At 29.6% G+C, this 21,736-nt stretch overlaps 3 protein-coding genes across 3 annotated transcripts; 2 read left to right on the top strand and 1 right to left on the bottom strand.

Moving 5' to 3' along the window:
* Window positions 1–279: 279 nt before the first annotated feature.
* Window positions 280–4,077, bottom strand: LOC123302766 (palmitoyltransferase ZDHHC16B). Its single transcript, XM_044885848.1, has 8 exons — window positions 3,759–4,077; window positions 2,876–3,023; window positions 2,212–2,403; window positions 2,018–2,135; window positions 1,248–1,456; window positions 1,045–1,183; window positions 506–698; window positions 280–431 (listed from the first exon to the last, which is right to left on the bottom strand). The coding sequence occupies exons 1-8, from the start codon at window positions 3,779–3,781 to the stop codon at window positions 320–322; spliced, it is 1,134 nt and encodes a 377-aa protein (XP_044741783.1). The 5' UTR covers window positions 3,782–4,077; the 3' UTR covers window positions 280–319.
* On the top strand, window positions 3,987–6,402 carry LOC123302764 (lysosomal acid phosphatase-like). The gene is made up of 5 exons (XM_044885846.1): window positions 3,987–4,325; window positions 4,390–4,485; window positions 4,930–5,169; window positions 5,432–5,956; window positions 6,187–6,402. Exons 1-5 carry the CDS (start codon window positions 4,167–4,169, stop codon window positions 6,334–6,336), a joined length of 1,170 nt encoding a protein of 389 aa, XP_044741781.1. The 5' UTR covers window positions 3,987–4,166; the 3' UTR covers window positions 6,337–6,402.
* Window positions 6,403–7,324: 922 nt separating this feature from the next.
* LOC123302787 lies at window positions 7,325–10,407 on the top strand. The gene is made up of 5 exons (XM_044885881.1): window positions 7,325–7,377; window positions 8,453–8,663; window positions 9,083–9,270; window positions 9,334–9,384; window positions 9,735–10,407. Exons 2-5 carry the CDS (start codon window positions 8,477–8,479, stop codon window positions 9,816–9,818), a joined length of 510 nt encoding a protein of 169 aa, XP_044741816.1. The 5' UTR covers window positions 7,325–7,377; window positions 8,453–8,476; the 3' UTR covers window positions 9,819–10,407.
* Window positions 10,408–21,736: the final 11,329 nt, after the last annotated feature.

A 21,736-nucleotide genomic window follows, 5' to 3' on the forward strand; every position in this document is an offset into this window, starting at 1 on the left:
ATTTATAAAGATGCTAGCATTTACCCACCTGATTCGCTGGACGATTTCGGGAACTGCTTAATTTTAATGAAACTTTACAATAATATACCTCATACGTCAGAATAAAACATAGGTTATAATTTATAAAGAATAGTTTTCCACTCGCTTCGTTGGACGATTTCAAAAACTATTGAATGTATTTTAATGAAACTTTATAATAATGTAGCTCATAATTTTTTGAGCGTTTAAAGTTTTATTGTTGATTCTGAGGGGCAGGAATACAATAAATAAAAAATTAAATTTGAAAAATGAATAACAAAATTTATTAAAATTAATGTATTTATGGCCATTCGTCTAGGGCATCGCTGTCGCGATCGTGTACAGTGTACCAAGTTAAACCATCTCCATCGGGTCGATGAGCTGATGGTAAAAAAACATTCCAAAACCACGTTCTATAAAAATCAAATAAAATAATAAAATAAATGAAAAATTTGAAACGTTTAAAAGTTTGAACAGCTCCATTTACCTTCCACGTACAAGTCCTAAAAAGAATCGCCAATTTTTACGTTTACCGAAATCGTATGGATTGATATAAATTTTGTTGTTGGCTGCTAATCGTTTTGTTTCTGCTTTATTGATATTATTCTCAATACTGGTTTCACCACGACCAATTAATTTTGCGTGCCAATATGATAACCCACCCAAAGCAACAAATACACCTAAAACAGGATTTATTCAAATTAAATTTCCATTTTTCTCCAACTTCCTTGATTAACTTTTGTATTCTATAAACACATATTTCGACTACCATGTGTATGTTATTCGTTGCTGATTTGGTGAAAGTCTACACACTGGTATTTTGGTGTGTTCAAAATTTATATTTTTCCAAGTATTTAACAAAATTGTCACGTCAATTGCGACGCCCATGGCAACGAGTAACATACACTATAAAGGTACAACATGGTAATCGAAATACGTATTATATTGAGGAAACAAATCGAAAACCAATTCAAAATATCGTAGAGTTGTCATTTATTATCTTTGATTTTCATCAAAAGTTTTTACCCAAATTTAATAAGGCCATATAAAAAATCGCTCGTCGTTCCCACACTGTATACTTGGGTAGATCATCATTTGTTTGGAGTGTAGCATCCAAATCATCCATATTTTCATCGAAAACAACATCAGGCATTGGAATTTCGTTCTATTTTAGAAAAGAAAATTGATTAATGTCTAGGAAATCTCGATTAATTGTTGATACCACATACCATACGTATAATGTGACCCGTTTGGTTAATTTGAATTGGATGTCCTTCCAATTCATCAATGGAATCAGAATCAGGAGTATTCTCCCATAAAGCTTCGACACCGATACTAAAGCCGCAGATAATGATAAACAAGACACCGATTACGGTGTAAACCATGTATAAAAAAAAATAACGATGGTTAAAATGGCCGACACAGTTATTTAGCCAAGCTGAAGTTTTTAAATTTTTATTAAGGATCAATACCGATCAATTTTATTCAGTTTTTTTGAAAAATTATGTTAAATCATTCCAGGAATTTTTGGCTCTGATGATCATGACGTCAGTTGGTTGTGTAAAAAAATGCGTTGATATTTTGTATGATAATTGCACGAACACATAAAACAAGGACGTGTTTCGAGTGGAGAGAGTAGCAGGAAAAAAGGCGCATATCTGGGCGAGGTCTAGTCCTCGGTCGTTGCGTACTTTGTACTGCGCATCAAGCTGTCTTTTGTTTTCAATCAATTTCAATTGTGTAAACATCGCTTTCTCTCTCGTTCGAGAGACAGACAGCCTAATGCGCAGGATAAATTACGCAACGACCGATGACTAGACACCGCCCAACCCCCCCCCCCCCCCATTAGGCGCCCTAAAAACAGCTACGGGCGCTTGTAGGGCATGTGGAGTTTCACGTCCTTGTTATATGGGTTCGTGGATAATTGTTTATAATTTAAACTTTTTAGTTTACACAACCGTATGACGTAATAACATGGCAATCGTTTTGAAAAGGATACGACAATGATGATCCATTTTTAAAACGCAACGATTACAAATCGAACAGTGATGGGTGCGTGGAGGTTTTGGTGATATACATTTTTTACAAATGCTTACAGCTTCTGTTATTAATTCATTCTAAAAATCAAATCAAATGGCTAATTAAGATCAAAATGATTGATACCTCAAAGTAGTATATATAAATATTTTGTACCTCAGGTGGAAAGCCTGGTGATGTTTTAACAGCCATGTAGTAATGGAATACATTATTGACTAGTAACCAATTTCCAATAATAACTAGAAATACTGTGGTTATAGGACTCTTGTTCCACCAATATGGTAGACCGATCCAATATGCTATGCTCACCACTGATGTTGTTAGCGTGCAAACTGCTACTACAAAAAACTAATACAATTCAACTTGTCAATCAAATTTTATATACCTAGATTCACAAAATTTAATACGGGATAAAAAGAACGTTTCAAGCAGTGTCGAATTCATCATTAAGCAGATTAGGCAACTGCTTAGGGGCTTCGGGGAGAAGTCAAAAGATAAAAAGACAAATTCGTACGAGAAGAGCGTGCAAAAGGGAATGCCAAGACTAAAAAACTAAATTTTTTTGAGAAGTATCGCACAGAAAGGGGCGCCATGTTGATTTACGAAGAAAAAGGGGGAAAAGACAAATTTTTATGAGAAGGGGACGCCAAGATGATCTAAAAACATGACGCCGTCTGATTTTCATATCGTTTAAGAGCCCCCGGAGAATTGTATTGCCTAGAGTTTCCGACATGGGTTAATCTGGCAGTCTGGCACTGATTTGATGAGTATTTAAAGGTTGAGTGAAATAGTTTGAGCGTCTTTGAAAATAAATACTTACTGTGCCCAACACACTCGTAAAATTATTGACAAACCAAAAAATTGGTTCCATACAAACATCTGCCACGTAACTTTGATCACAAAATTCATTATACATTAATGATAGTATTGTTAATCGCCATTTCTCCCACAATTGGCGAAATTTTGATCTAAAAACAAGCAAAAAAGAAATATAAACCATTAACCAGTATTTGTTATTTTGTCGTTATAATATCTACAAATGACTCAAATTTGGGAGTTTCAAATCGTCTATTTTCTTGACAAAGACAAACGTAAGCGGGGAGTCCGTGACAGTAAAACTGCATTTACACAGATTTAGAAATTTCTAGGTATGTGTGAACAAGTATTTTGCATTTTCATGGAAATTAATTTTGTAAGATACCATTTTATTGCAAATTTTATATATTTTCAGGAAAATTTAGTTTGACAGATCTTATCGTGGCAGAAATGTCTGCCAAACCGATTTTTAATTTATAAAGCCTATAAAATTTTACCCTTATCGCGGAATTCCTTTTTTTTTAATTTGTTCGTTTTGAATTCTACTTTCGAAATACCTCAGTGTGACAGCTCAAAATTTGACCAAAATATCTGCCACACCACTAAAAACATAAAAAAATCCTGGCAAAAAATATTTCTGCCAGAATAAACCGTGGCACACCTAGTATTACGTTACGGGCTCCAGGACTAACACTATTTACCCTACTCAAAGAAACCCTTAATGAGCTTCCGCACATACTAGGGGTCCGTCAAAATCTTATTTTTTAGAATCTTTTTTAAATTGTTTTGTACTGATTCATCAACTCGAAAGTTAAAAAAGTTTCTAGAAAAGGAATTCTAACCAATAAATTTCGAAGAAAACTGATATTATCAATAAAAAAAATTACCTGAAAACGTTTAATAATTTCATTTTGAAATTTTCGAGCTAAAAAAATTCTACTAATTGTATACTAATCGTTATCTAAAAATTTTCGATAATAGGAACATAATTTTCTAATTTTATCCAAATTGATTTAGGAAAAGCACATTTTCCACAAATGTTTACTGTCAAATTTGACAGAACAGAAGCACAGGGTAGACAGACTTGTTTACATTTGACTGACACTGACAACCACTACTCGGCAGTTCGGCACTCGGCATTGAACCGCATGCAGTGATAGTATTAAATTTTAACTGATAACAGGCGGCCCAGACTGACTTAACAATCCAACGAAACTAAAAGTGATATCCAAATAACTTTAATCAAATAGTAAAAAAAAAAATAATCTTATCAATTTTGAATTGATTGCCAAATAATGTCGAAATCAAAAAAAGTCCGATCCAGTATCATTAGTTCGTCAATCGTACTTGGAGCTATGGGTATTCTAATATCAATCCTTCTATTATTCCTATGCACAAGTTCATTCGAATTCGAATCCGATACATCGACAGCCAACATTCAGTTTATCAGTGTTGTGCGTATTTCGAATTAAAAAGTTAAAATTCAATTTAACTCAACAAGTGTGTTTGTTTGTTTAGATATTTCGACATGGGGATCGAACTCCAACCGAAACATATCCAAATGATCCTTATAAGGATTATCCATGGCCTGATGGATGGGGTGCGCTTACAAAGGTAAAACTATTTTATTTTTAAAATTTTTTTCAAAATGGATGAAACTTTCAAGGTTGCTATACATATTTTTATATAATTTGATAATAAAGTTATACTACGGCCGCTGAGGGTGTTTTCGTGGCCGATTGAAGTCCATAAAAATGACCAATGCAAGAACATATAATATATTAAGGACATGAAACCTCCTCCTTCGGATTCAGCAGACTAAAATATATCGAAAACCATTAGTCATTTTCGTGGACTGCAATTGACCATGAAAATCGTCCCAGCGACCGTACTATTAAGTCTGGCCGATTGGGCTTAATTTAATATGGACCTTTAAAATTGTACAGTTATACAAATAAGATAATCCTTCAATAATTTCTAATAATTGTTATCGATTATCCCCTAGAAAGTTTCTGGAAACAAATATAAATAATATTTTGGTAATTTCTTGTTCAAAAGATGGGTAAAAATCAATTGTACGTTGCTGGACAACGTTTACGGACAGGATATCGTCATCTGATTAAGGATAATTATTCTCCTGCGGATGTTTACGTGCAGTCCAGTGATTCGGATCGATGTCACATGAGCGCTGCTGTCTTTTTAGCTGGATTATATCCACCGAAAGGAAATCAATTATGGCATGATGACATATTTTGGCAACCAATTCCAATACATTCGTATCCAAAGCCATTAGATCAGGTAAATTGCTATAATCTTAAGGACATCGAAAAGTTACATTTTGGGTTGTAAAGAAGGGGTAGTGTAAAGCTAAATACATATTTGCGAGGCTATAATCTTTGTCCCGCGGCAGCCATCTTGTAAAAATCGGTTTGAATGGTTTTCACACTGTATCGAGCGAACGCTCCCTTTTACACGCTCCCCCCCCCCCCCCTAAATGTAACATTTCAATGCACTAAGTAAGTTGTACGAAATAAAAAGGTTCCGTTCTGTATGTTTTCAGACACTGGCAATGGGTAAATTATGTACGAAATACAATAAAGAATTAAACGAAGCGTACCAATCAAAAGAAATCCAAGAAATTAATAAAAAGAATGCGGATGTTTTTGAGCATATCAATAAACATGCTGGCAAAAATTTTACAACAATAACTGATATCGAATTCTTCCATACAACATTAGAGATTGAAGAAAAATATGGTTTAAAATTACCAAATTGGACGGCAGTTGTGTATCCCAATCGTACGTTACCATTGATGAAACAAAGTTTAGCGATTTTTTCATATACACCGTTCATGAAACGTATTCGAGGCGGTTCCTTCATCAAAGAAGTGATTAACAACATGATTCTGAAACGTGATGGCAAATTAACACCGAATCGTGATTTGTTCTTGTATTCAGCGCACGATATCACTTTGGTTCATGTCTTCCGTACCTTGGGTTTTGAGGATTTATTTAAACCTGAATATGGGGCTACACTTATTTTTGAATTGTCTAATATTATTAATAACACCGATTCAGAAGTCAATGTAAGTTCCACAATCATACAGAGTGTCCTCATAAGTCTTTTAAAACCTCCAGAAACTGTGAGGATTTCTATCATCACGAGAGTAAATATTAACTCCGGAAAAAAATATTAACTCCGGAAATTTTCGGGCCTGTTATATCTTGGACACCCTTTATATTATATCTTAGGACACTCTGTATACTTGAAATTGAACCGAGTAAATTTCTAAATTAATCTGGTTTTATTTTACAGTTAAAATTCTTCAACACAACGGAACAAATGAAACCAACATTTTTGAAAATACCAAAATGTGGTGAACCTTGTTTTTTGAATAATTTTGTGAAATTAATGACTCCATCAGTTCCTGCTGAATTCGATGAAGAATGTGAAAATAACAAATAAATTTTCCTATTACCAAAGACTTCCAAAGAATCATCAATTTTACTATTTTAAGACTTAATTTTTAAGACTCACAATAAATTTTAGTATTTTACTTTTTGAAATTCGTTTTTTTTTATGGAATTATCCTTAAATCCCTTTTTAAAAAAATTAAATTTATAATCAATTTTAAGGTAAATGGTTAAAGAAGAACAGTTTAAAGAAATATTATACAACGTGTTCTGTTATTAACTGCAGAAACCTAACTTCCCAAATAAGCTCATCAAGAGCAACAAAAAAACTCTTTTCCAAATTTGGATCTGAGCCCTAATTTGGGAGCTACAGATATGACAAAAATTGATAAATTTGTTTATTCACTGACTATCATTCGATAACCAGTAGCCAATGATAATCAGAAGATATTAATAAATTTCATTTAATAATATTCAACTAAAGAAGGGATTTTTAAAAATTATAACATGATTTAATTGGATTATATTATATTGTAAAAATATTAAATTATTGTACGTAAACAAACAAAGTATGTGACAATGGGTTTGGTTTGTTTGCTTAGGTCCAACCAACTGAACACGCTATAAAAATTTTAGCTCGATAACTCTTTTTGATTTTGAGTTATCTTGCTCATAAACAAACGAAAAATGGACTAATTAGATGATTTTATCAACAACTATACCAAAATTTTGTTTGTTAAGCATCAATATTTCTAAGCGTTACAAACTTGAGATTAAACTTAACATACTCTGATATATTTCAAATATAGGGTATAATTATAATAATTATAAATCTTTTAATAATATTATCAAATATTTAGAGAGCATTTTATAAATATTTGAAAGTTTTAGTTTGTAAATTTTGATTTTATAGAAATTTAAAAAAGGTAAAATTTTTGGACAACCCTGGTGTTTGAAATGAAGATTTAATTAAAATTATGTGTTTGGTTAGGTGGGGCTACATGATTCATAAATTCATTTAAAAATATTTTAATTTTTATCTTAAATTAGTGATAATTAACAAATAAGATTAATTTTATTATTTTTAAGACAGGTAAGTAAGTTTTTAATTGCTTTGTTTTTTTAATTTTAAATCCTCCAAAACTTTTGATAAAATTCTTTTGATTGGGTCTGGGTGTGGACTGAACTCGATTGGCTTTAATCCTTTTTGATTTGATTTTAAAAACAGTTCGATTTCAATTCAATTTTAATATTAAATATGAATCATCAATACAGAAAGTTATCACTTTCAAATATTTTATTTAAATGCTTAATCGAGAATTTCATAAAGATTTAAGGGTTTTCGAGGTTATGTTTATATTTTGTTTATATGCTTTTTCAAAATTTTACACGTCACAAAATATCTAAATTTTGGCGTGAAAATTCAAAATTGATAAGAGCGTTTATGATTTTTATCAAACTATATGGATCCGTTGTATTAATAAAGATCCAAAAGAAACTTTTTTGGTAATTGGATTTCAATTTTTTTTACGTATTTTATAATGGCTTTATAAAATAATTAATTGTAGGTGTTAAAAATTAATTTAATTTTCGATAAGGATATACGCAAAGCATCGTGTGTTTAACGCGAGTCTCACGTTAAGATAATTTGGAGTAGATAATTAAGCGTGAACAGAATATTATCTAAGATTTGCTCAGATTTTCTGAATGTTTCCATTTTTTTATGAAAGCATTACAAGTTCAGGACCGTAAAATTATCGTTTTAAATAATAAAATTATCATAAAAATTTAAATAATTGTATTTTGTAATAAATTTTAATGATATAGATGGCTCAGATCTAGGTTTTTTTGCGCTAAATACGAATGAAAATCATAATTGATCTTATCTTATTATATTTTTTTATTAGCCGTATTTAAAAATTACTAAATAAAGTAGAATCCTAGAATTTGGGCTTTGCTCTTCAGTTTTAACTTTCTCTGGGGAAATCGGAATAATTTGGCTACCTAATTGAAATCTCAATTAGTTTAGTTTTATTTATAATTTAAAATCGAAATGGGGAATTGTCGAAATAGATCGAGATTAATGTTGAATGGGTTGGAGGGATCTCTAAATTTTAAAATACGACCTCTTTCTTTAAATAAAAATAATTTTTTTTTGGATTTTCCAGTATTTGATTGAAAGTGATTGCAAGATGGTGATGTTAAAAACCTGTTGGTCTCCATGTATCTGGAACAATGATGTTAAAGTTGGAAGTCGTTGTGTTGCAGTCTACACAGCAGCTTTTAGTGTGGTCCTTATCACCTTTATCGTGTACATGATGTGTGGCGGCGAATCAACACAGTTATATAATCCAATGTTTGAAGCCAGTAAAAATGGACGTATGTATCAATAGTCAGTTTTCTTGTCAGTCTCATTTTCCAGAGGGATAGTAAATTTATTCAGACATATAGAATATTTTATAAATCATAATTGGATATAGTTCAAATAATAAAACATAGATGGACCTACAGTTAGCTTGACAACGTTGGACTCGAAACCAACTAAAAGACTTTGGTCGAATAATAGATCAGAGGGTCGCATTAAGATTAGTTCCAGGACATTTAGAATTAAAAATTTAATTCAAGGAAGCCTTCTTTTCACGCGATGACGTGAGGTATGAATAAAATTAAAATCTCATCATCAAATTTGCATACGAGTTTTCGATGTCGTGTTAGCTTCTAGAATTCGGTCTAGTAGTCTAGTAGGTTGTAGGTAATTACATAGAAAACATTTATTAATCAATTGAATTTTAAAATAGGTTTGCCAATTTATGGATCAATATTCATCATATTATTCCTGGCATTAATTGGTTCATCAATTATAATGGTAATTGGTATCCAAAAATGTAATCGAGGCTATATGTTACCATGGCTAATTGTTTTTGGAATTATAATAATTTTCCAATTCTTATTTGGTTTATGGCTATTTTATGGATACTATATTTACGTAAGTTCACATCTAATTTTTAAATCTCACAATATTTTTATTGGAAAATGCTATTTTTTTTAGCTGGATGCTGCATTTTATGGAATTATTGACTGGTTTTGGATGGTTTACAACGTAAGTATAATTTATTTATTGGATCCATAGTTTCTGAGATATTGTCGAAAATCTCATGCGAATAGTATGATTTCTCGGGCAAATCGAGAATCATCAGAGAATTTTAACATTTGAGTTTTTTATAAAACATAATTAGATATAGTTCAAATAATAAAACATAGATGGACCTACGGTTAACTTGAGTATCTGATAACGTTGTATTCGAAATCAACTACCAGACTTTGGGCGGGTAATAGATCAGATCGCTGCATTTAGTTTAGTCGCAAGACATTTAAAATTTAATATTTAATTTCGAAATATAATAACTGAAATAAAATTTCTTTTATAAACAAGTTTTGTTTTGATTTCAGATGTATTGCTGGGCATGCGTATATTCACAATACCAAATATTTGCAATAATGCAATCACCCAATATTGAATTATTATGGCCTTAAATAAAGGCATTTTATTCGCACCCCTCTCCACTCACATAAATAATATTATTTTTTTTAAATTATATTTTTCTATCCGTCCGTCCAATAAATGTGATTTGCATTTATTGCAACAACAACAAAAAAAGTGTTCAATTAATAATTTTATTTTTAGATTTATATTAATTATGACATTAATTATTTAATTAGTTTAATCAAAACCAAGCTTTTAGATATAATTGTAAGGATGAAAAAACAACCTGTTTTAATTGACTTTTAAGATCTTGCCACGAAGGCAGAGAATCATTTTAAGAATCTCCATTTTTTTTAAGTTATATAATATGTGCCTTTTTAAAAACTACTTAACTCTCGAATCCGTCCTTTATTACTTGAAACTTCATTATAAATTTAATTAAAGTCCTAAAAAGTAAATCGAATTTTATGATCCTTATTATAAGGACTGTTTTAAAAGAAACGGGTGTATGAAGGTGGTATGCCACGGAACCGTATTAAATAATGAACGGTCGTTTCAAAGCAATTAGGACATTAAAGTAGCCCCGTTGTTAGAATTTCTGATAGGATGTTCTACAAAACATTTTTTTTATAAATTTGACTGGACTTTTGTAATTATTTATAAAATTTTATTTGTAATTGTAAATAAATTGTTTTGATAATTCAACTTTTTTTTATATTCTTGATTAATAAATCAATTTTTAAGTAAAATGTTATTTTTTTAATGTTCTTAATCCTTTATCAAATTCAACGCCTATGACCACTGAAAACTTAAAAAAGAATTCTGACAAAGCCAATTAATTCATATTGATATAAGAATAAAAACTTTTGCTCTATCACATCAAAATTTTAGCCAATTTTAATAAATCAAGTATGTAATTATACTAAATTTGGGTCATAGTTTTCAAATTTGTCGTCAAATTTACCCTACCTTTAACCGTTTTGAAAATTGTAGGGACCTGGTACCGATATTTTGCAGAAAGGTGAATCATAGCTAAAAAATAACAGCAAAAATGAAAAGTCTAACCCAAAATTAGTAGGTTTAAAAAAAAATTCCATTCAGATCGGTTAAAATTTGGGTGTATTATGAGAAGAATGGAATTTTTGAACTTGATGACGTCGTCAAAATCCAAAAAATTGAATTTTGCTCTATCACATCCAAATTTTATCCAATTTTAATAAATCAAGAATGGAATTATACTAAATTTGGGCCACACTTTTCAAATTTGTCGTTAAATTTAACCTACCTATAACCGTTTTGAAAGTTGATTGGTCGTGGGACCGATATTTCGCCGAAAGGTGAATCATAGTTAAAAAATAACGGCAGAAATGAAAAGTTTGACCCAAAATTAGTAGGTTTCAAAAAAAATTCCATTCAAATCGGATAAAATTTGGGTGTATTGCGAAAAAAATCATTTTTTTGAACTTGATGACGTCATCAAAATCCAAAAAATTGAATTTTGCTCTATCACATCCAAATTTTATCCAATTTTAATAAATCAAGTATGGAATTATACTAAATTTGGGTCATAGTTTTCAAATATGTCGTCAATTTTAACCTACCTATAACCGTTTTGAAAATTGTAGGGACCTGGTACCGATATTTCGCAGAAAGGTGAATGTTAGGTAAAAAATAACATCAAAACTGAAAAGAATGACCCAAAATTAGTAGGTTTCAAAAAAAATTCCATTCAGATCGGATAAAAATTGGGTGTATTATGAGAAGAATGGATTTTTTGAACTTTATGACGTCATCAAAATCCAAAAAATTGAATTTTGCTTTATCACATCCAAATTTTAGCCAACTTTAATAAATCAAGTATGGAATTATACTAAATTTGGGTCACACTTTTCAAATTTATGGTCAATTTTAACCTATCTATAACCGTTTTGAAAACTGTGGGGTTCTGGTACCGATTTTTCACATAAAGGTGAATCATAGCAAAAAAATAACAGCAAAAATGAAAAGTTTGACTCAAATTATTAGTTATTAAAACATACTTACCCAACTAAATTAATGAGTTAACTTCAGGGGAGGGGAGTTCAAGTGATGGAATGATGATGACCGTACCCTAAGATACGCCCAAGGTAATAAATATGGGTGGGAACGAGTGGGTGGAATTAATCATAAAACAGTAAACAATTATTTCATATCATTATTAAATATATTTTGTCAGGTTTTACAAAATAACAAAAAAACACGACTGTGATAAAATAGTTAATTAATAATATTAATTTAATTATCAGTTTGTTTTGTTTTTGTATTTAATTAATTTAAATTTAATATAATTTAATTTTTAACGAAGAAATACAGCTGAAGACTGACTTTGATAGTCAAAGTTGTTTTTTTTTTTTGTTTTTGAAGACCGCTTATAGTTTTTTTATTTATTTTTTTTTTTGAATAGACTTTGAAGACTGACTGACGGCGGAGCGGATACTTCATTTATAAATACATTTAAAGTACAAGTTTCATTTTTTTTTCTTTTTTTTTTTTTTGTTTTAAATACACGTTTCTTAATTTTTTTTTTCATTTATATTTTTAATTATTTTTTTTTTTTAAATTCCTATTTAAATTTAAATTTTTATTAAAATTACATTAATAATCATAATACAGTGAATTGGTTTTCTTTTGTTTTTCATTTCGTTTTAAAATTAGGTATTTAGTATTTCTTCAACAACTTCTTTTTAATAGTTACCTCTGCGGTATGCGGTATGCAGTCAAGAAATATTCGATATTTTGTTTTTAAATTAAAAGAAAAAAGGAGAACGATTCAATGACTCAATTTTGCTCAATTTAATACACCTAAAATTTTTATATTTATAATTTAACGTTCTAATAAATCACTTTCAAATTTCGCGCGTAATTAGACATAAACATAGTGGACGCCATATTGCTCTGTGGTCATGACGTCAGTTGACTATAGATGCGCTGATATTTTGTATGATAATTGTTTATAATTTTTAACTTTTTAATTTACATTTTTGAACATGAAATTTTCACGTTTAAAGCATGGGTTTTCATTTTTTTTACGCGGAACTCCAATTCTTTTTCTAACAGAAAAATAGTACTAATGTACTCCTTATAACATCAGCTATCTGCCATGAAAGTGCCGTCAAAATCAATCCAGCCGTTTCGGTGATAAGCCGGAACAAACAGACAGACTGACATTTCAATTTTATTTATTTTTATATTTTAAATCTTTTTATTTCAGTTTTTTGTAATTTTCTAGGGTGAAGACCCAAAAAACCCACGTCTAACCCATTTAAGTATTAAAAAATTAGTTATTTTGCATGAGATTTTGGAAGATATTTCAGAAACCATGGATCCAATGAAGAAATGAATCCAATTTTTGTAATTTTTGGTTCAAAATTACCTTATTTATCGAAATTAGATCATTGGATCTGTGGTTTTTGAAATATCGTCCAAACTTTCATGCGAAAAACCATTTTTCGAATTGATTGCCGATCAATATTCATTGATAATTGCTCGATTGTCTCGATTTGTCGCTAATCATTTATTCGTGATCAAATCAGAACAGAATTATAAAATTTAGGTGAATTAAAAAGAGAAGTCTTATCTTAAAATGTTTTAAAAAAAAAAAATGAGATCATTTCAAAAAATAAAAAAGAGCAACAAAATAGATTTTGTCTTGTCCTAAGTATATAAAATTACGTATTTTGATTTGTTTTTAGAATCATTGTGAAATCGTTCGAATCGAGTCGTCCGTGTGTCCATCGAATTCCGATGCCGATTTGTCTATCGGATCACACCGGATTTACATAAAAAGGGGACAAATATTTTTTGTTTAAATAGAATTAGAATAGAATAGAACTATGTACATAGAATTTGTTAATTATTTTTTTGTTAAAATATACTTCAATTGCGTCTGCTTCTGAGATCAGTTTTTTTTTAAATAATTGTTTCGTATAATTTTCTCAGTTTCTCATCTGCGTCTGCAATATATTAGAAAAAACCCTGTTTTTACAATAAAATATATAAAATATTTATTTAAATTCCATTTAATTTAAAAAAGTAACTAGTCACCACGTGCCTCGCCTCGTCTCGTCTCACTTCATCTCATCTCATCTACATCGATCTCTTATTTTTTACATTATTTTAATGAGATCAGATCAGATCTGGATTCACTTAGATCCATTCTAAATCAAATCAAACTTTACTTTAAGTATTAACTTAAAAAACAAATACAGACAAAATCGCTTATAACGACATTGATTAAACGCTTATTACAACCAATACTAGAATTAGTAAACCCGAAAATGTTGATAACCTATCGGACAGCATCACCACTAATCTCTGATTTCCCTGATAAAAAAGTCCGATTCCTGAATCGGAAATTTTCAATTCGAGCAATCGAAATTCATAGGATTCAATTGAGGAAAAAATTTCCGATTCATTCTAATTGAAATCAATTAAAATTTGGAATCGAAATTTGATAGAAATGAATCGGATTTAATTGGAAAAAATTTCCAATTCATTTCGATTGAATTCCGATTCTAATTGGAAATTTCCAATTAATTCCAATTCATGGATGGAATTGGAAATTTCATATTGGACTTTATTGGATTGAATCGGGATTCAATCGGAATGAATGGGAACATTAATCGCTGTTCACGAATTCGGGATCTAAATTCAACAACCCCATCACATTTCAATAGGGGATTTGTGGCTCAAAAAAGTTATTTTCTTGCTAAAAATGACAGTGATGTTCCAATTTTCTTTTAACGTTGCGAACTTTCAATTTTCTTGTAGGAGAATGATTTTAGTGTTCTAGTTACTAAATCATCTCCCAGAAACATTTGCCGCACTAGGATCGTGCTATAAGCGATTTTAACTGTAATTGTATTAACTTAAAAAACAAATAATAGTTTTGTATTAAATCTAACAGTAATCAGTAATCAGTATTCAGTATCAGTACCTATCAGTATCTTATTACACAGTTTAATAATATTTTATTTCTCATCAGTAATCAGTACCATTTTTTTTTTTTATAAAATCAAAAATATTCTTATATTCATAAATTAACGGAAAATCTTGTTAAGAAAACATTTTTTTTTAATATCATTATCACAATTATTCTTTTTTTTTTATTGAAAGAATTAGTAACACCGTTTGTTTATTCATTTGTAGATAGATGGCATTGTAGTTTTTCTTGCACTTGCAAACGCAATGCGTTCGATTCATATTTACTGTCAATTGTCTACGATTTGAATAGATCTAGACATTCAAAGTTTACACATTTGGATTTAATCATATTTTTGGATTTTCCCATTTTTTGAAAAGGGCCTCAATTAAATTCTATGTGCGCTAATAAAGGATGCGTCATAAAAACGCATTTACATTATATAATTTTAAATTTCGCGCGTAATTAGATGAAAACCATTGACATAACATTACATAGACTAAGTGTCCCTACATTCTTCTGATAAATGTATTTTTTTGATAAATATTCCTAGTTGACCTAAGCAATTACCTCAGTTATTGGCACGATGATGCTTAGTCTATGTATAACTATTAAGTCAATGAGTGGACGCCATATTGCTCTGTGGTCATAACGTCAGTTGACTGTGAATGTATTCTTTTGATAAATATTCCTAGTTGACCTAAGCAATTACCTCAGATGTTGGCACGATGATGCTTAGTCTATGTATTACTGTAAAATCAATGAGTGGACGCCATATTGCTCTGTGGTCATGACGTCAGTTGAATGTGATTCTGTTTATAATTTAAACTTTTTAGTTTACACAGCCATATGACGTAATAACGTGGCGAGTGCTATTTCATGGTGTTTTTATGAACTAAAGAGTAAAATACTGGAAAATCTAGGTCATTTGACAACCGAGACTCGAATGTCTAAATCTATTTGACGTAATTGTAAACAATAACAAATTTGAAAGAAGGAACTCGATGCTTTATTTTATTTATAATTTGTACAATTTTTATAATTCAATCCAACAAAATTACGCTATCGATGTTTAAAATAAATTTTCGAAGTACTTTCGAAGTTTAAACTATAAAAATTGTATTTTTTTTATTAAATTGCACTAATTTTTGTATAGAACATAGAACAAAAATATTTTTAATAAAAAATAATGCCATAGGAGATAAATATTTGAAACTCGAATTACTTCTATATAACTTTTTGATTAGCTAATTTTAAATTGTTGTAAAAATTATCAAAATTTACGTTGCGTCGTTTCCAATTGATAGATATGGACGTCTTTTACGATTGTTGATAATTCCGAACAACTTAAAATGAATTAAATTAAGTACAAAAATGAAATAAATTTAGTTTGTCAAAGAAACACTTGATTTTTATTTGAATTTTAAGAATTGTTTTTGTTATCAGATTCAGATTTAGGTCAGAAGTACCACAACGGTCTAAGGTCTGCTCTTATTTTATGAGGTTGATTTTGGGTCTCATTAGTTTAAACCAATTAAAATATACTTCACAAAAAAAAACCCGTCGAATTGTTTCGTTAAAAATACATAATATTTGCATAAATTTGTTATTCCATGTCTTTTTCGGCTCTATCAGGGGTCCTTTTAAGGATAAACAAATGAACTTAAAGATGCTTTTCTCCAACACTCGAAATGTTGTCACGGAAAGTAGAAATTCAAGGCTATTTGCAAAGGGAAACAAATTTCAATCTTTGTCCTGACAAATCTCTCTTGTACTTTCAATTTTCACAGCAACATATCAAGTCTTAACCCGTCAGAACTCGCGTTATGAATTTTTCAGATTTTTCCAATCTATAAAAAATATTTTTTTTTTCTAGTCCGTCAGAAATTGTGAGAATTTCTCTCATCACGAGAGGTGTAAGCAAAAACTATTAACTTCGGAAATTTTCGGGTCTGTTCGTGTACTTTCGTTAGTTTAATATGAGTCGTATTCAGTAAATTAAAACAACTTGTGATAAAAATATGGTGAAATTAGTTAAAATGAATTTAATTATTTAGATTATTTCTTTCTAAATTTTAAAATTATGTAGAGGTTATGATTTACAAAGTTAAAGATATTTTAACGCCTGTGTAGAACACATGAGCAAATCTCTCTTCACGTAACTAAAGATTACAGAACAGTTAACGCGAGTGCTGGCGGGTTTCGAAATCTCACCTTCAAAAGAATCAAGAATGCCAAAGTTAAATAAATGTTGCAAAAACGGAAACTTTTTTTTTGTTGAAGTGTAGCTTCAATTCAGTTGGTACTCTTTACTTCATTGATTTTAGAAAAACTTTAAATTCAATTCAAATGAAAGGTCAGTGAATAATAAAGAGACATCTGACGTCAGACAATCATATGATACTGTTTTGTTATTGACATTAATTTATATAATTTTCTTTTGTTTAAATTTTCATTTTTCACATTTAATAATTTAATATAATTTGTACTTTTTGTTAATATTTCTTTAAAATTAAATACTTTTTTTTTATATCAAAATTGGTTTTGTTTTGTGTCAAATATGCTATATTAGTTAGGTATTATATCACTCCTATCTTTGCTCTGCTCTGCACTTCCATCTTTATGTTTCATCTTTCATTACATCACAAATAAAATAAAAAAAAGATTCAACTATATTTTTGTAAATTATATATCGGTCGATTCATCGATACTTTGTCAATCAAAAGATTCATGAAGTCAAAGTATCGGTGAATCAATTTAATGAGTTTAAAATTTTTTCTAAATCACCAATGCCGTAACTCTTTCTATAGAATGTAGGTATCGAACGCAACGATTTAAATTCCATTCATAAAAGTTGTTTTCTGTCGAATCAACACTAATTATTGTTGTATTGTATTGTTTTTATTGAATTCCGATTCATTCCGATTGAATTCTGATTCAATCCAATAGAACCCAATATGAAATTTCCAATTCCATCACATTTATGAATTGGAACCAATTGGAAATTCCCGATTAGTTCTATTGGATTGAATCGGAATTCAATCGAAATGAATTGGAAATTTGAATCGGAATTGAATCGAATTTTTTTTTTTAAATAGATAGAAAATAACTTTTGTGAAAGAGTTTTTTATCGTTTTTTTTTTAATAATTATTTACTTTATTTATTTATTTTTTAAAATTAATAATTAATATTTTGTAAATACTTTCACTAATTAACAAATTACCAACGCAACGATAACAAAATAAAAAAAAGAATTAAAAATCTTTGCACTAATCTATCAAAAAAAAAAAACTTTTTTAGTTAGTTAATTAGTTTGTTCATTGCGCACGCGTGACACCCGTTTGGAGTCGTTCGCGTCACACTGATTCGTAGATAGTTGATAATGATAAGCGTTCATCTCAACATAACTGATTTAATTATATCATTATTGAGCTCAAAAAGAGAAGCCACTGTCACTGAGTTCACTTTTCCAAGTAAAATTTCAACTGAGCTAATCACAAAGAACCCGATAAAAAAATCCGATTCATGAATCGGAAATTTCAAATTCAACTAATCGGAATGAACAGTTGAAACCATTATTTATTCCAATGGAAACTAATTAAAATTTTGAATCGAAATTTAATTGAAATGAATCGGGTTTAATTGTAAAAAATTTCCAATTCATTCTGATTGAATTCCGATTTAAACCAATAGAACTTCTAATTGGTTGCAGTTCATGACTGAGATCGAATTGGTAATTTCATATTGAATTGGGATTCAATCGGAATGAATTGGAAATTTGAATCAGAACTCAATCGAACTTTTTTATCAGGGAACAAGTAATATCTCCTTCGACGTGACAGCTGCCTTATGGCCTCTTCTTCTCGCGCATCTAACAAGATATGGCATCATTAAATCAATATATTTATAGTTATAGGAACTTGCACGAAATAAAACTATATTTGAACTACTCAAAAACATTTGCACTCCAATTGCATCCGTTCAGTTCGAAATCGATAAAATTGTTAGTTTAGTATTTATTATATGTTGAGCAGTATTCAGGTAACTATTGAGTTGAGTTGAGTTTAGTTGAGTATTGAGCTTGAAATTGTATCAGACTATTTGAGTAAAAAATAAACAAATGTGATAGTCATGCGCAAATATAATAAATTTATTTTATTTAATCAATCATTGTATTAGAAAATTCTCGTTGTGTATTAAAATTTTCTCGATTTCAAATTGCGGAATAACGTAATTGTAAAAAATAAACTGGCAAATTAATGGAGATTTATTTTAAATTCTACCTATATCAAAATTTATTTTAGTTTTTGAGATGTATTTATAAACAAAGTTCTCGGACTCGGGGGAGAAATATTCGTAAAAAATTTTCGAGGAGATCAAATCCATTTTGAAGAACAATGGATTCTTTGAAATTTGATACTACATTTAATTATATTTTTTTTTTTTGTTTGCTTTTTTTAGTATTTTTTGATTTTGGTTAGAAGTCAACAAATATAATCCGTTCAAACACATAAAACGTAGTATATTATTTTAGATTTAATTTTAGACGGTAACGCAACGCGCAATCAATTTTCTAAACTCGTTCATTGGTAGTCAATTGGATCAATTTATATTCGAAAATATTCCAACAAAAAATAATCAATTATTTAAGGGGGTCTTTATTTATTAAGAGGGTCTTTTCGCCGCCAAAGATTAACAGTCTTACGAGAAAGCAAGACTCTACCAACTTTTCTAGAATTATACTACCAGTTATTTTTAAGAAGTCAAATACTTAATTGAATTAAGTATTGAGATCGTTAACTCAAGAAATCTTTACTTGCTTTTATTATCTTTGTGTAAAAAAGTGCCCAATTTACTTTCATCCAGCGAAAGGACCTCCTTAATTGATTCTTAAACAAACCCAGAAAATAAAATTTTAACATTTTTGTCGTAATAATCGATTTTGACTGTAATAGATAAAATTCGTTCCTCTCACAAGTAGTTTGTACAAACATAAACATTAAACATAATAGTAGTACCTAAATAGTAGCACTCAGTAACACGTATGCACGTTGTAACAAGAATCTCCATTTGCTCATGAATTAGTTTAATGCACGTATATGATCCCGACCTAATATTTTTTTTTCTCATAAAAATTGTTAAAATTTAAGTTTTATTCTTTTTTGTTCACACAAAACGTAATTGAAATTACATAATTAATAATTATAATTATAACATTATACTTTTTAATTAATTTAATTTAATATAATTAATGAAAGATCACAGATAAGATATGCAATCAATATTTTTTTTGTTATATTTATTAAATATTATTTATTTTTATTATTTTTTCACAATTATTTATTTATAATTATTTATTTAAATTTAATTTATTTTGTCTCTTCTCTGCTCTTCTATCTTTACATTTAATAAAAAATACACTCAGCGTTATAAAAAACACTAAATTAACAACAACTAAAAAACTTTCTAAGGATATTTACCACTTTAAAAAAGCTTCTTAAGCTTTATCCCCACCCGACTTCATCATATTTTCTTTAATCTTTGACATCCGACTCTGGCAAGAAAAAATCGATTTGACCGCACGCGTAGATCAATTTCTGCTTGTCAGAGGGGATTTTAAATGAAAACAAGTCATATATAATATATATTAATCGTTTAACTACACTGTATATATTGAATTTATACAACAGTGTTTGAATTTATGACAATTCTATTCTGAAAACATTTCAACACCCAGAAAGGGATGCAGAAAGTGGAATTTGCCTGTTTAAGGAGTAGTAATTATCCTCCTAAGAGAAATATCACTAATTTGTTACTAATTTAGTAAAAATCATTTTTTTCTGAGAAGAAAAAAATAGAACAACAAAGGGTTAGGTTAAAGGGTCCCAACTTTAAGAAAATGATTTGGGGGCATCCAATTCGACTTTTTGCTGTTGACTTGCATGTCTTCCTTTCATTTTTCATCAGATAATGAGGATTTTTAGCGAAAGCCATAAAATAAGCCCCTGGTAACTCAAAAAATGAGCCCCTAAGTTGTTCCTTTACCCGTTGTGGGTAGTAATTACCCTCCGAAGAGATATTTTACTCATTTGTTACTCATTCAAACAGAATAAAAACTAGAACAACAAATGGTCAGGTTAAGAGGTCCCAACTTTAAGATAGTTCAAAAAAAATGATTTGGGGGCGTCCAATAAGAGTCTTTGTTGTTACAGGTAACGTTGATTTTTAGCGGGAGTCATGAAATAAGCCCCTGGTAATCCATGAAATGAGCACCTAATTCGTATAACTAATAAATAATTCGTAACTTTTTCAGAAAGATTAAAGAGCAGAAGTGGGGTGTGGGAGGGTTAATATAAAGGGGTAAATATCCTTGCATTGATTGCAAATATTACCTAGTGATTGAACACAAGAGTTTGACACGAAAAGCAAATAATATCACCTTATACCCTGTGCAAATCCTTTATTATTTTTTTTTTTAAAGCAAGTGATTTTATTTTTATTTTGTTTATTTGTTTTTTTTGTAAACATTCAATTCAATTAATGATAACGATGGATCGTGATCGGTGAGGGGTGCTAGGTAAAAGGTGCTCTCTCTGAGAGCTCCTAGGTTCTTCAAGTTAAACACGATCCTCTTACAAAATGATAGATAAATAAAAATTAAAAAAAATTGAATTTAATTGAATGGATAATGCTTGACTGAATTGAAACAAGCACAGTTGCGGCTCCTCAGTGATCGCCGTTACAGTGATCAATAATAAAATCGATACGAGATATGATAACTATACGTAGTAACGACAAGCCAAGCTCAGAGCCGCCCCTCTTTTTCGTCATTCTCATTTTGATTCTGATTGCACTTATTCATCAACAGTTAGAGTTATAATCCTTATTTAAGGTTATGTTAGGTTAGGTTTGTTTGTAATAGGTTTGTTTTTAGTAGATTTGTGACGATGCCCTGAGCTTGGTTACAATATCAATTATTTATTTTAATTTTAATTAAGTATTAATTT

This window comes from Chrysoperla carnea, chromosome X (genome assembly GCF_905475395.1).
Source record: "Chrysoperla carnea chromosome X, inChrCarn1.1, whole genome shotgun sequence".
In the NCBI taxonomy this organism is placed as follows: domain Eukaryota; kingdom Metazoa; phylum Arthropoda; class Insecta; order Neuroptera; family Chrysopidae; genus Chrysoperla; species Chrysoperla carnea.

Excerpts from the sequence above, each read along its gene's own strand:
- LOC123302764 (XM_044885846.1), top strand. The coding sequence starts at position 4,167 with ATGTCGAAATCAAAAAAAGTCCGATCCAGTATCATTAGTTCGTCAATC. Across the intron at positions 4,326-4,389 it reads ACATTCAGTTTATCAGTGTT|ATATTTCGACATGGGGATCG; the intron begins GTGCGTATTTCG and ends TTGTTTGTTTAG. Across the intron at positions 5,170-5,431 it reads ATCCAAAGCCATTAGATCAG|ACACTGGCAATGGGTAAATT; the intron begins GTAAATTGCTAT and ends GTATGTTTTCAG.
- LOC123302787 (XM_044885881.1), top strand. The coding sequence starts at position 8,477 with ATGGTGATGTTAAAAACCTGTTGGTCTCCATGTATCTGGAACAATGAT. Across the intron at positions 8,664-9,082 it reads TGAAGCCAGTAAAAATGGAC|GTTTGCCAATTTATGGATCA; the intron begins GTATGTATCAAT and ends ATTTTAAAATAG. Across the intron at positions 9,385-9,734 it reads GGTTTTGGATGGTTTACAAC|ATGTATTGCTGGGCATGCGT; the intron begins GTAAGTATAATT and ends TTTTGATTTCAG.
- LOC123302766 (XM_044885848.1), bottom strand. The coding sequence starts at position 3,781 with ATGAAATTATTAAACGTTTTCAG. Across the intron at positions 1,457-2,017 it reads AAAAATGGATCATCATTGTC|CTTGGCTAAATAACTGTGTC; the intron begins GTATCCTTTTCA and ends TAAAAACTTCAG. Across the intron at positions 1,184-1,247 it reads CGGGTCACATTATACGTATG|AACGAAATTCCAATGCCTGA; the intron begins GTATGTGGTATC and ends TTTCTAAAATAG.